Genomic DNA, 14,917 nt, shown 5'->3' with positions numbered 1-14,917 from the left:
CAGGGAAGGTTTCATAATATAAGTCCAGGTAACTTTTTAGAGGACAAGTATTTTCTTTTTTAATGGATTTTTAGAGAGAAAAGGAGGGAGGGAGGGAGGAAGGGACGAAGGGACATCAATGTGAGAAACATTGATCAGTTGCCTCCTGCATACACACCAACCAGGGATCAAACCCAAAACCTGGGTATGTGCCCTGACTGGGAATTGAACCCACCACCTTTTGGTGTATGGGCAGATGCTCCAACTCACTGAACCACACAAGCCAGGATTACAGACCTTTATTAAAACTGGGGACAGTGAAGCAAGAAAGAAGAAGCAACAGGAGAGAGAGTTTAAGTGAGAAAATGAGCTCAGACTGGGCTACTTTGGCTCACTAAGAAGTCAGAGAAAAATGGGACCTTGGGGTCAGGTTCTGGGGATTTGCCCAGATGAGCTGCCACTGCCCATTGCTCCCTGGTTGGGAGTCTCCTGGGGTCCTTAGAGTTTAGGAGATGCAGGACTATGGGGAAAGAAGAGGGAATTGGAGTCTCGAGCTTGGGCATGCTCCTGGGAGGGGGAACACAACCTGGGAACTTTGTTTTGAGGGTTTTTAAAAGCTGGAAGTTTAGGAGAGGATCAATAGAATAGTCATCAGTTTTATGTTGATGTGCCAGAATGAGATTTATTCCCTTAATTTCATCCTTGGTGTGGTTGGCACAATTGGCACTAATTGGGTTTCTGCTGTCTCCCTAGGTAAGGTGATTTAAGCTATTTACCCTCTGATTGGGGAGGAGAAATGCAAACCACGTACTGTTTTTGTTGTTCTCACCCCAGTAGATTTAGAGCTAGTGGGAGGTAGAAAAGAGGGGAGAGGAGGGCAGAGGGGAGAACGTGTATGAGAGAAACACATCCATCCAGTTGCCTCCCCCATGCACCCTGACCGGAGCCAGGGATGGAACCTGCAACTCAGGTGTGTATCCTTGCCCAAGAATCTTGAACCCGCAACCCTTCAATATATGGGTCGATGCTCTAACCACTGAACACACTGGCCAAGGCTCTTTTTTTTGCCCTTTATTTATCCCCCCTTATACCCTCTTCCACTTTACTAGATGGCTGCAAACTCTGTTTCCCTATTCCACTTGTCCTGGGTTACTAGCCTATTTCATCCTTAAGCCATGTGTGGCTATTTTGGTTTCCATCTCAATTAACTAAAACTAAAACCCCAATCTCTCAGTCAGAGTAGCTACAGTTCAAGTACATTTCATTGCAGAAAGCCCTAACTGGGCAACACTACATATACAGGAGAAGGGATATGCCTTTTTAGTTAAGGACCTGCTTAGTTTCAGCTGTAACAAATGGCCACCAACTTCACAGTTTAACACAGCATGAATTTACTCTCATCAGTTTGGAACCCCGAAATCTAGTAAAATGGGTGTCACTGGGCTGCAATCAAGGGATGGCAGAGCTGGATCCTTCTGAAGGCTGTAGTGAAGAATCAGATTCCTTGCCTTTTCCAGCCTTTAGAGGCTGCCAGTTCCTTGCTTTATGGCCCCTCATTCCTGGTGAAAGCCAGGTGGCATGTGCCCAGCACACAGTAGGTCTTCACTGCTGTGGCCTGTCCCAAAGCCTGGGCACCAGAGCCAGTTCCCAAAATGTTCCTTTGGAAACATTTCTGGAAGTTGTGAACTTCTCCCACTTTCCAGCTGCATGCCCTGTGTGTGACGGGACACCTCAAGGTGTCTGGGCTAGCATGTGCTCATCAGTGATATTTCTGTTGCAAAACATCCAACGTTCACTCAAAGTTGGAAGAACAAAGACTGTGAAGGAGGGTTTCATCAGGGTCCTCATGTAAAGCCCTTAACAGAGAACCTGACACGTAGTAGATACTCAATAAATGTTACTCCCTGTAGTTATTATTCTTAGTAATACAAAACTGGGGTAGTAGGGAAAACACAAACTGTTAGGACTTAGACATTCATCAGTCATCCTGGTAGCAAATCCATCTTCAGGAATTGGGAGAAAATGAGCACACTTGAGATTAGCATTACCTGAGTCAGAAGGTGAGAATTAGAGACTAGTAGAGGTCAGAATAACCCTGGTACTGGGCGAGATGACCAGGAGGCACCACATGTTCATTTTAGAAAATGTGGAACTGCAGGCAATAGTGTCAGAAGTGCCCTTTCTGGTGGCTCAGTGATGAGAGCGTTGGCCCATCCATCAAAGGGCCTCAGGTGGATTCCAACCCCCTCCCCCCCAGAGATGAGCTGGAGGCAACCAGGCAATGTAGCTCTCTCACATCTTTGTTTCTCTTCCTGTCTTCTCCTCCCTCCCTTTCACCCTCTGAAAAAGCAATGGAAAAAATACCCTTAGGTGAGGATTAACAACAAAAATGTGTCAGAAGAAAAATCACCTGTGTAGTTCTGTCAGAGACAATTACTGTGAATATTTTGGTTTCTTTCCTTCCAGTATTTTTCCTATGCAACATACATACACACACCCCCCACACACATACTGCAGGCCCGATGCACGAAATTTGTGCAAGGGGCTCGGCCCTCACAGCCACAGCTTCATCCTGAAGGATGTCCGGAAAGTCATTGGGCTATCTGGTCTAATTAGCATATTATACTTTTATTATAGATATATATATTTAATAAAACTAAAATTAAGGTAAAGTATACAGTGTATGTTGCATTTTATCACTTAATATGAAATTGGATTTTTAGTATGGTTTTTAATGGCTAGATTAGCTACTATTTCTCCATCTAAAACTATATGTTCTTTATTTTCCAAGTTTATACAGTAGCATACAGCTTGATGAATTTCTGCATATGCATACACATCCATAAGACAAGACCACTATCCCAGTTGGAGTTGTAAAATCCTGTGGTCTCTCCTAATACATAACCTTTCCATTTTCACGAATTGACCCCAAGTGTGTTTATATATTCCCAATACTTAAGTTGCTTCCACTCTTCTTATAAATGATGCTTCTGTGAACACTCTTGAACATACACATTTGTATCTGATTGCTTCCTTTGGAAACACTGGGTCAGAGGGTATGAGTGCTCTCAGTTGAAATGCCTCCCTATCAAACACCTTTCCAGAAGGGCTTTTTCCCACCTTGGTACTCCTGCTGCCCTTTTTTGGACAGTACAATTAGAATATTGTGTTAATGGACCCCAACCCGATTCCAGTGCTTGGTTTCAAAACTAGATCCTCAGGAGCAGGCTTTGTTCATCTTTATATACCCCTACTTGGAGGCACAATAAAATTGAGTTCTCTGCCAAGCTGGTGTGGTTCAGTGATTGAGCATCGACCTATGAACCAAGAGATCACGGTTCGATTCCCAGTTGGGGCACTTAACCCGGTAGCAGGCTCGATCCCCTGTGGGAGCATGCAGGAGGCAGCCAATCAATGATTTTCTTATCATTGATGTTTCTCTCTCTCCCTCTTCCTTCCTCTCTGAAATCAATAAAAATATATTATTTGAAAAAGTTGAGTTCTCCCCTCTATCTTTGAAGCCCTTTCTAAAAGCAATGACATATCAGGGCTTTTCAAAAACAGTTGAAATTGGTTTCAGTTTTACAGTAAACAGGACTTGCTGCAAAGCCAAGCAGAACTCTGAAACCCATCTGTAGGTACTTCTGAGATCATTGATATGGTTGAATGAGAGTTAATATGAGAAAATGTTTCTTTAAAACGTCCACCAGATTGTTAAACTCAGAGCTAACATATGGGTCAAAGTGGGGTGGTAGATTTGCTTACATTTGTTTTTCTTATTAATTACTGGAGTGCTCACATACATTATTGGCCTAAGTCCAGTAATTTCCTCCTCTTTATATTGCCCACCTCTCCTTCTAGGAGGCAGAGGAGGAGGAGACTAAGCCACGAGGAAAGATGGTGAAGTTTGAATAGTTTTTTTCCATCTCTCTTTCCCTCTTCCATTTGACAGAACCCTGTAAGAACATTTCAAGACAGGATACAGTCCTGTGGTCTACTTAAAAATCAGTTTAGAGAACATTTCAAAGAAGATACCATGTTAGTTTTGACTGGATATCCATATAAACTTTTTAAAGAAATGAGAGATAGAGCTAACCCTTACCTGTAAGTTGTGAATTTATATTGTTTCTTCCCATGTATAAAACCAATTTTTTTCCCTACAAGTAGACTTTTTGTGTGTTGGGGTATAAAGGAAAGCAAAATGTTTTATCATGATTTGGCTTCAGCATCTTTGGGACAAATTAAAATCCCTAAACTCCGGTGCCAGAAAGAACTAAAATAAATTGCCCACTTCTAAGGGGTTTGTGTCTAAACGCACAGCTGCTTTCACTTCAGGAATCTGCCCAGTGCGTTCCTGTTGCTGCTCCTTGCCACCACATGGTGTCGCTGTTGAAGACTGATCCTGTGCAGTTGTGGTAGCTGACCTGCCCATGGCTTCCTTCTGGGATGCCTTTGCTTGTCTGGCAAGGAAGGAGACGGCCACTCCCTCACTGGCAAGATTGCGTGGGTATGCTCTGCCCTCAAGCTCCTGAAACTATCTTCCCAGCCACTTCCATGGCAAGAGTAAGTCATGGGCCTAGCCATTCCTCTCCCTAATCTTTGGGGGCCACCTTGCTAAAAGATGAGACAGTTTTTTCAAGGACATTCCAAACACAAAAGATCTTGTCCTCTCAGAATAGTGAGGCCAGTGCTCTGTCTAAATAATTTAAGGGATATATCTCCAAGGATATTACAACAAGAGGATTTACCTTGAGCCCCCACTTTTGGGTAACATTTCAAATATCTCTTCTTCAAAGCAGAAAGTTGGCCAGGTGAACTACAGTATCTACCTATTTAGAGAGGCTGCTAAAATTTTCAAGATTCTGTTCAGAGTTGATCTTTACCATGACAAGCATTTGTTGTATATCAGTAAGTCCTCAATGTTGTGGATAGGTTCTGCAACTTTACATATGTTTTTATTGATTTTAGAAAAAAGGAGAGGGAGAGAAACACAAAATGTGAGGTAAACATTGATTGGTTGCCCCCTGTAAACACCCCCACTGGACCAGAAACCTGGGCATGTACCCTGACCTGGAGTAGAACTGGTGACCTTTTGGTGCACAGGACAAAGCTCAACCAAGTGGTACTGGCTAGGGCAGGTTCTTCAACTTTAAAAGCAACAACGTATAACCAGTCTTACCTCAGGTTAACTGATATAAACAAGAGTTAAGTTCCTATGACATATGACAAAAACATTTTCATTCTAACATTACTCAAGGACCTGCTGTATGTTAAATGTGGAATAAAACTATGTGTGTGTTCATGTGCATCCTCATGTGTATATTTATTATTTTTTCATTCGAGAGGGATAGAGAAATAGAAACATAGATGAGAGAGGAACATTGATTGGCTGCCTCCTGCCTGCCCCCTACTGGGGATTGAGCCCACAACCCAAGCATGTGCCCTAACTGGGATTGAGCCAGTGACCTCTTGGCTCCTGGGTTGATGCTCAACCACTGAGCCACACCAGCCAGGCTTGTTTCTTCTTAGTTTAAAAAGAGTAGGTAACGTTATGTCTGATAAGGGGTTACTATCCAAAATTAATGAACTTACGAAACTCAACACCACAAAAACAATCCAATTTAAAAAATGGGCAAAAGACTTGAATAGACAGATTGCCAATAGATGTATGAAAAATGCTGTCTCTAATCACTAAAAAATCCAAATTAAACCTATAATGAGATATCACTTCACACCTATCAGAATGGCTATCAATAAATCAACAAACAAGTGAGAGAAAAGGGAATTTTTGGTTAGATGTAAATTGGTGGACTCACTGTAGAAAGCAGTATGGAGTTAACTGAAAAAATTAAATATGGAACTGCCTTTTAACCCAGTGATTCCACTTCAGGGAATTTATCCAAAGAAACCTGAAACACTAATTCAAAAGAATATATGTACCCCTATATTCATTGCAGTGTTATTTACCATAGCCAAGATTTGGAAACAGACCAAGTATTCCATCAGTAGATTGAGTGGATAAAAAAGCTGTGGTAAACTTACACAATGGAATACAACTGTGTTGTAAAAAGGAAGGAAATGTCACCCTTTGCAATAGCATGGATGGACCTGGAGAACTTTATGCTACCGGTAAGTGAAATAATTCAGAGAAAGACAAGTAGCATATGATTTCACCCATATGTGCAATTTTTTAAAAAAGTTATTGATTTTAGGGAGAGGAGAGAAACATCAATGATGAGAGTCATTGATCGGCTGCCTCCTGCACGCCCCCTACTGTGGATGGAGCCCACGACTCTGGCATGTGCCCAGAGGGAATCGGACCATGACCTGCTAGTTCATTGGTCCACACTCAACCACTGACTCACTCTGGCTGGACCTTAGGTGGAATTTAATGAACAATCTGAACTCCCAAAATAGAGACAGACTGGTAGATAGAGGGCAGGCAAACAACTGGGGAAGGTGATTAGGGGGGTTGAGGGTTTGGGCAAAAAAAGACAAAAAAAACACACAAACTGATGGGCTTGGACAACTGTGGTGATGGGGGAAGAGGGCTTAGAGGGGATAATGATGGGGAAAAAAACCTTTAAAATATTAAAAAACACAAAAATAAAGAGTAGGTGAGTGCTTTCCAGTTTTCTTAAATAACCTGGCCCATCCAAATCGTTATTTTTGTACAATCCTTGATCAAAAGATAACTATACATCTAGAAATTAAAAGGAGAGACAGGGCTAGATTATACTCGGGGGAGAGTTTTTTCTTTAGTTCTTTTTGAGGGTTTGTTTATTTTGCTTATCGTAAGTGAGATAAAGAATATTTCCGAGTGGGCAGTTTTCCAACTTGGACCATGTGCACAAAGCACTTCGTTCTAAGGAGAGTAACTGAACGAAATATTTTGCCCATGTTTACTTTCTCCCACAAATGTGATGTAAAACTTTTCACATGTGCCGAAGCAGCCGTTTTTTGCAAATAACAAATGCAAGACTAACAGGTGTATGGCAGATCCAAGACGCACATGTGTTTCTCATCAGCTGTCTGTCTCCTGTTTTAAATCTAGGTTTTCCGGTAACAACCAAATAAGTTATTTCTCCTGAGGCTACGGCTAATAATCCACTCAGCCTGCCTTTCCACCCCTTTTCTCACAATAGTATTTATAACAGCTTCTAGAGGAGAAGACGGCGATGTACGAGGGCAGTAAGGGGGCTGGGCGGGGAGCCCTAGACAGTTAACTCTGCGTGACCTTGGGCCTTAGTTTCCTTCTTTAGGAAACGATTGGTTCATAAAATGAGGGTTGTTTTTCCAGCCTCCACCCCAAGCAGGGTGGGTCTTTTAAAGCCAGTGGTTCTCCACATGGGGAGATTCGGCCGGCCCCTGGAGGAGCAAAGACCAGGCACTCTGCTCAACACCCCGCCATGACAGGACGGCCCTACAAAGGAGTGATCCGGTCCCAAATGTCACTGGGGCACAGGTTTGCAACCACAGGGGCGGCCCAGGGGCTGGCTTGGAAGCTATCCCAGCTGGGGTGGCGGCTCCTCCGAGGCACGCGTCTCTGTCTCAGCTAGGGCGGTGCAAACCCCCGCCCTTTGGGGTGCACAGGGACGCGGGCGGGACGTTCCTCCGCGCCCCTTGGAAGACCCTTACACTCGCATCACTAAGTGGGCGGCTGTCGCCCTCGCCCCAGAGAACGCCGATCGAGAAGCTCGGAAGGACCCCTGGCTCGGAAAACTTGGCAATTTCTCCCGCCCACGACCCCTGTCACCTCCGTCAGTGCGGGAAAGGCTTTTCACCCCTGAGGGGGTCCCCACAGCGCTGGGTTCAAGGACTCCGCGCACATCGAGGCTATCCGTCAGGAAGCTCCGCCTACGACACGGACGAGGGCGGGGCCTCCAAGCTGCGGCCGTTGCCCCGCCCAACCGCCTCTCAACGGCTCCCCAGGTTGGGGGGTGGGGTGGCGCTGGGTTGCGGCGAGTGCGCCTGCGTGCGCCTGCGTTCAGGCGCGGGGCGTGGCTCGCGCGGGGCCCCGCCCAGGCCTGTCGTCTCCGCCCGCCCCATCTCCCAATCTCCTCAGCGTGGCGCCGACGCTGCGTGCGGCGCGGGTTACCCAGAGTGCTCCGCGCGGGGGCAGCTCACTGGAGTTTGGTTCTCGAGGCGGCGGCAGCAGCGGCGGCGGCGGCTCCGGCGGCTCCTCCTCCTCCTCCGGTGGCGGCGGCGCCCCGGGCCCGAGCCCCGGCCCCGGCTCCCCTCTCCGCCACCCCGCGCGCCCCCATCCTCCAGCGCCGCGGGGAACATGAGGCTCCGCTCCCGGAGGCCGGCGAGTGAGTGACCCTCGTCCCCCGTCTCAGCCCGCCCGCCCGCTGGCCTGGCCTCTCCCCCCCCGCCTCGCCCAGGCAATGACAGCGGCTCCGTCGTCTCCGCAGCAGATCAGGGACCGGCTGCTGCAGGCCATCGACCCCCAAAGCAACGTATGTACCCCTCGCGCGGGCCGGGACCGAGGCCTCGTGGGCTCGGGACCCTCCCCTTCTCCGGTATCCCTCATTCTCCGGGCTTCCGGGACCCGTCTGAGGCCCACCTTTCCCCGAGGGCCGCTGCCATCCCAGCCTTTCGCCCCCCCAGGCCCAGACCCGGGGCGCTCGGTACGTGAGGCCGAGGCTTCGGTGCGGCCTGGATGAAGGGAGCAGACCGGATCTGAGGCCAGAGCTTTGCCTCCCTTCCTACTCCAGCTCTATGGCCCTTGCTGCTCCTGACGGGGCTTACCTTCCTTGCTCTTCCCCCGAGACCCGAGACCCCCGGGAAACCCTCCGGTCGTGGGGAGAGAAGGGAGAAAGGCTGTGGAGCAACTGGTGTCCTGGGTATAATTCGGGGAGCCCTTGCCACCCGTGTCTCGGTCTTCTGGGTGATCAGGGAAGTCCTCCTTCTCTCTTCTGGCTGGAAGCACATTGACTTCGGAGGGAACCCACCCCCCCGTCACCCCCCCTCCCCGGCCCATTTTCCCCCTAGCTGGGTGCTCAGGGCGATTGGAGAGGCCCCTCGGTTCTGGGAGTGGCCATGCCTTTGCCGGGTCCCTCTTGGGGTCGCAGCCAACGGAAGATAGTCTTGGGAAGGTGGGATTCTTCACGTTGCCTTTCTGGGCCTAACTGCCCCCTGCGTCTCTGACCAAACCAGAGTCCTACTTTTTGGTAGAGAATTAGAGGTGATTCTTTTCTCTTTCTCTCAAGAGCCCTGTTTCGGTTGTCCCTTTCCCATACCTAGGGGTCCCAGCATAATGGTTTGTGACCTAGAAGGTCAGGGTTAACTCCAAGTTGTCTTTTTCAGATGTCCCTACAATGAGGCTACTGTTTGCAGAGGGATCTCCCCTGCTCCCCCCGTGTGTGAAGGGAAAGACTCATCATGTTCTCACGTATTCTCCAGTGGGTGGTTGGCGATAGGGGTATTTTCGCCTGTGGTAGGAGCAGGTTGATCAATGGGAAGATGGTATCCCGGTATGAAGTGAGTCCCTGCATTTGCTGGGAGATCAGGAAGTGGCCATTGAGATCACTTTTTAACATGCTGGGGATGGAAGGAAAAATCATCTTGGGCTTGGGCAGGTAACTTTCAGTTGGAGCTATTGGTTTTCCTTTATGTGAGCTTGGCTAATTGCTCTTAGTATGCTTTAGCCAGTTGTTGTTGTTGTTGTGCTTTAGCCAGTTGTTGTTGTTGTTGTTGTTGTTGTTGTGTGTGTGTGTGTGTGTGTGTGTGTGTGTGTAAATCGTGCTGGATTGTACAGTTTTGGTAGAAACTGGTTTCTGTGTCATAAGTACCCCTCGTCTTCAGGCCCCATTAAGACTGACGGTGGGAATTGTCTTTAACAAATGTATACATTTTTGGGGGTGGAGTAGGCACAAGCTATGTAAAACCTTCCAGAATTTTTGCAGTAACTGGTGTTGCTATACTTCTCAAGACAGAAATATTAGAGGATAAAGCAAATGACATACAAATGTAAGTCTTGATGACTTTTGTATCTTTGTGGAGTCCCAGTGTAATTTCTTGAATTCCACGTGCTTGTTTGATTTTGGGGGAGTCTGAGAGTGGCTGAGATGTTAATGCTACCTAGGAGAGCTTTGGGATCAGAAAGTGCTTTCACAAGTGTTCATGATTTTGTAGATTAGGTGGGGCAGCAACCTCAGGGGTTGCATTATGTGTAAGGCTCTAATCTAGAGGTTTCCTACAAGTAGGGGAGGAAAAGGGACTAGCCAGAATCTGGAGGAGGGAACAAATCTCAGCTTCATGTATTCTGGTGCGCGCAGGAACATTACATCCATATGAGCTAATGGCTGTGTTACATGGCATAGAATTCACATTTCATGTAGCTTGTTTTGGGTGACTCTAGTGATAGGTGTGCATAGAGTCCTACTAAGTAAGTGTAATGGATGGAATTTGGAAATTGTATCTTTGAATGTGAGTGATGAGGAAAGTACCTCCTTTAAATGCTGCCATTGTTAGTGTTTGTGAACATTGTTAATAACCATTTGACTAGAGCGTGGCTTACAGCAAACAAAGTATAGAAACTCAGAACCAGGGTGGAATGGGTTGCTGGTGGAGAATGTGCAACAGTATGGCCAGTACAACAGGCTGTAGTTGTGTTTTGACCTGGGTCCAGGTAAGAGTGAGGTGGCTCCAACAAGGCATTGCTGCTATACAGCTGCTGCTCTTCTTTACCCAATTATGAACTCCACTTCTGGATAGTTAGTTGACACATATTTAAGATGCTCATGGAAAAAATGGGGACAGAGTTGAAGAGCCTACACTAAAATTAAATGCCTTTTGAGAGAAGCAACACAGAATTGTGTAATGTAATGCTTACCTTTATGAGCATTTATGGTTAACAAACAGCTTTTGCTTGAAAAAAAATCAATGTGGCACTGCAAGTATCTGAAAAGTTAGTGAAGTAACAAAGTAACATTTACTGTCCTCCTTGACAGAAGAGTTCTTAAGAGAAAAGATGTTTCTTTGCTTCTTTGCTCTAAATTCTAGCCTCTGGAGTATTTGAATTTCTATAGCATCAACTCAGTACTGAAGTAATTCTTCTACACTTCTTTTCAGATACAACTAAGAGTTTTTCCGAACAGTCGAGCCTTACTCTTCTGGTGTGTCAAACCAGAGTATTAATACTCAGTTTCTCTTGAGTGCAGTGTGTACATTTGTTACAGCTTAATCTTGCTTCATTAAAGATGAAGTTGAGGCAGTGTCTTTTCCTGCCCAGAAATCAGAGTTAGTCCACCCCAGCAGTCTCTTCAGCAGGTGATTAGGTTCCCACTTTTGTTTCACAAAAGTTCAGACTTTGTCTTCCAGACCAGAATGAAAGTTTTGTGAGCATGGTTTGTTTATCTTCTCTCTCTAGAACAGAAGCATTAGTATGTACCTTCTAAGTGCTGGTTAAACTGACTAACCCCTAGAATCCTTCTTGGACTTATGACTGAGGAGCTGCATTTGAGCCATCTTTTACAGAAAAGCCCTTGTGATTGCTATAGGCCCTGGGGTTCAATGTGGTGTATTCTAATGCAGGACTCTGTAGAGCTGTAAGGAACATGGGATTCTGAGTAAAGGTCTGACTGGAATGGTGAACAGGTACTGAAGCCCCATGGCAAGTTGAATAACAGCATAAGGCAGGCTTTGCTCTAGGCAAGTGAATATTGCTATAGTCAGAGCAGGGAGAGGCTTAGCGGAGGCATTGAGGGGAAGAGGGACTTGAACCGGCCCTGGACGCTAGTGTAAATGCTTGCCAGCAGTCAGGCTCTTTGGCAGGAAACTTCAGGCATAGCTTTCTTCTTCACAGTCTGCAGACATCACGTTCCAACAGGAAGTGACCAAGGGTCTCTGCAGAGAGACACACTAAAGAAGGATAATTTTCCCACCTAAGAATTTGAAGGTTAAGATGCTGCTTAGTTTCCCTGGGCTGCAGGTTCCCCACCTGCAAAGTGGAACTGGGGACTGGAGTATGTGCCATTCCTTCCCAATCCAGGGTTCAGTTATGGAAAGGGCAGCCGAGGCTAATATGAATTGTCTTAAAAGTTTTTTTTTTAATATATATTTTAATATATTTTATTGATTTTAAAAGTTTTTTAATGCAATGTGCATTGTGTGAACTTTCTAAGATAACCAAGTTTTACACAGATATACACACTTCACAGGACTTTGAACAGCATTTTAACAGCATCTTCTACTTCCTTTCACCAACCTGTAAGGAAGGTGAGCTGAGCCACCTGTCTCTCATTTCTGCACAGTGATGGTATATGCTGCCCAGTGAGTGTCTCTTGTGTCCAGGAGAGGACAAGATGCTTTTGTTACTTACTGACTTCATGTGAGGTGACTGCCCCAATACCCAAAGTTACTAAGTGATATGCCTCCAACACTGCTTTCAAAGATGGAGAGATGGCTCTAAAGAGGCCTATGTCCTCAAGCTGATAGGACAAGGTGCGAGAGCCTCTTCTCTCTCACATAAGTTTATATGTGACTCCCAGTTAGTTGGGTTAGATTTACCTGTGCCAGATCTAACAGGTTGACAATATTAGGCAGCCTGCCCCAGAAACATCTTAAGGTTACTATTAGGGACAGAGGGCTGGGCCAGACCACACTGTGGTGTGGCAGCTGCCAGCTGACGTGGAACTTTTCATGAGTCTTGTTCCAGCTTTGTTTTCTCCTTTCAGGTTACAGCAGTTTTTATATTAATTTCAAATGCCATTGATTTCTGCAGAAAAGAAGACTCTTGTAAAATAAAAGACTGACTGTTCTGATTCTCTCCAATATATTGGAGGATATGAAATCTAAGTATGTCTCTGCCTGATCACACTGTTGTCCAAATTCAGTGACATTCCTGTCTTTGTTCTTTTTTTTTTTTTCTTTTAAAATATATTTTATTGATTTTTTTTTTTTTTTTTTTTTTTTTTTTTTTACAGAGAGGAAGAAAGAGGGTTAGAGAGCTAGAAACATCGATGAGAGAGAATCATCGATCAGGTGCCTCTTGCACACCCCCTACTGGGGATATGCCGGCAACCAAGGTACATGCCCCTGACCGGAATCGAACCCGGGACCCCTCAGTCCACAGGCCGACGCTCTATTCACTGAGCCAAACCGGTTTTGGCCTGTCTTTGCTCTTTATACCGTAGCCAGGATCTTGGGGAGAGCAGTGTGGTGTGTTATGACTGTGGGAAATAGACAGGTAACAAGTGTCCATTGTGAAGCAGGTGTGTGTCCTTGTTCTGACACTCCCTCAGGAAAAGGTGGACTTTCCATTGCATCTTCATGGAGATCTCTGGGTGGTCCTCAGAATGGCTTTAATTATGTTGTACTTTTTTGAAAAAGCAAAAACTATGTTTTTACTGATTTTTGAGAGAGGGAGGGTAATAGAGAGAGAAACATGGATTGGCTGTTTCCTGCATGCCCCCTTCTGGGTATCGAGCCCAAAACCCGGGCATGAGTCCTGAGGGAGTATGTTGTTATGACAGAAGGTTGCAAAGGCCTGGATAACTGTCCAGGATCAGCCTGTGGGAAGTGGTTTTTGTCCTGATACAGTTTTTTAAAGGCTCCATGGTCAACTGAGCTTCTAGGCTCAGGAGACAGATGTATGTGGCAGGACACACACCTGGGGGTTAGGTGTAGGGGAGGGTAGCTATGTTCACCTATGGCTTGATTTTGGTGTCTTTGTGGGCAACTTCTTAGATGGAGTTCTAGTTTAATCAGAACCAGGCTCCAGCCTGATCTCTATGAGACTGCAGTCCAGTAGGTGGGTCTCCTACCCTGTCCCTCACTGCAAATTGTCTTCTGGAAGCTAGGGGCTGTGTCTCTGTTGTGCTTTTTCTTTTTAATCCTAGTGGTGGGCCTATCCCCCAGCACCCACTAGCTAGTTGTCAGAATGGGTAACTGAGATTGTGGCTCAGCTGGTGGCAGTGTAGGTAGTGCATTTTCAGTTCAACCCCCGAATGCCCATGCTTAGAGCCCTCTTCTGCAACAGATTCTTTTCACTCTCCAAGCACAGGTGTGGAATGGAGCAAGAATTGACATAGGGAGCCCAAACCGGTTTGGTTCAGTGGTTAGAGTGTCGGCCTGCAGACTGAAAGGTTCCAGGTTTGATTCCGGTCAAGGGCATGTACCTCGGTTGAGGGCACATCCCCAGTAGGGGGTGTGCAAGAGGCAGCTGATCGATGACTCTCTCTCATTGACGTTCCTAGCTCTCTCTCTCCCTTCCTCTCTGTAAAAAATCAATAAAATATATTAAAAAGAATTGACATAGGGAGTCTATGAACCGGGGAGCATTTCCTCCGTAAGGAAGGCCTATTGGTATTGTGCATGCTGTCTAAAAGTATTCTTTGAATGAATTACAGATCTTGGGAGGCAATATACTTAACATTTCAATCACCAACTGATATATTGTTTATGGAGAAATATGGTAAAACTGGAAATGGTAGCTCAGCCATTGAATAAATGTTTCTAGCAAGAGCTTATGTGCTGGGTACAAAGGATACAGACCTGGACATGCCTGGACCTTACCTTCCAGGGACCTGGAGCCTCCATTGTAGGGAGAAAGGCAGGCGTAGAGTGTGCACACGGACTATTTGGGATGGGAGTGGGGATCTGGGGTTGAAGTGGCCTTAAAAGGCTTATAGTTCTGTCTTGTCCTAAGATTGTCAGAATTCTTAAGAGCGTGAGAAATGGCTTTCTAGAATACTTCATCATTTGAGTTTCAGAATGAAAAGTTTTAGTCAGGTGCAGGAAGTCAGATTTTGGTTCATCTCTGATCCTAAAGGATCCTAAAGGATCAGAGAATTTGAAGGAATAGCTAGGAAGTCTTGAATAGTTTTCCCCTCAGCAGTCGGATAGGAAAGGGCAGGTGTCAGGTTCTGTGAAGAGATTGGTAGCTGATTTCAAGTATTTGAAGTGCTGTTGTACCCCAATGTTAGGTTTACTC

At 45.9% G+C, this 14,917-nt stretch overlaps 2 protein-coding genes across 4 annotated transcripts in view; both read left to right on the top strand.

The window, feature by feature from the left end:
* SMIM7 (small integral membrane protein 7) overlaps nucleotides 1-14,917 on the top strand; it is a 68,235-nt gene that overhangs the window by 16,162 nt on the left and 37,156 nt on the right. For 2 of the 3 annotated variants that reach the window (XR_004984049.2, XR_004984050.2), the window contains one exon: nucleotides 3,841-5,284. The exons of the other annotated variant lie outside the window; for it this stretch is intronic. The gene's annotated coding sequence lies outside the window, so the exon portion shown is untranslated. Of the gene's footprint in view, nucleotides 1-3,840; nucleotides 5,285-14,917 lie in introns of those variants that run through there. 3 annotated transcript variants of the gene reach the window in all.
* Nucleotides 8,086-14,917, top strand: part of MED26 (mediator complex subunit 26) — a 43,988-nt gene continuing 37,156 nt past the window's right edge. The window contains exon 1 of the mRNA XM_036415875.2: nucleotides 8,086-8,438. Coding sequence (XP_036271768.1) covers nucleotides 8,367-8,438 — 72 coding nt within the window. The 5' untranslated portion in view covers nucleotides 8,086-8,366. The remainder of the gene's footprint in view (nucleotides 8,439-14,917) is intronic.

The sequence above is a fragment of the Pipistrellus kuhlii genome, unplaced genomic scaffold (genome assembly GCF_014108245.1).
Source record: "Pipistrellus kuhlii isolate mPipKuh1 unplaced genomic scaffold, mPipKuh1.p scaffold_m20_p_52, whole genome shotgun sequence".
Taxonomy (NCBI): Eukaryota; Metazoa; Chordata; class Mammalia; order Chiroptera; family Vespertilionidae; genus Pipistrellus; species Pipistrellus kuhlii.
Note: the sequence above shows the minus strand (reverse complement) of the source record. Positions and strands in the feature narration are given on the sequence as shown.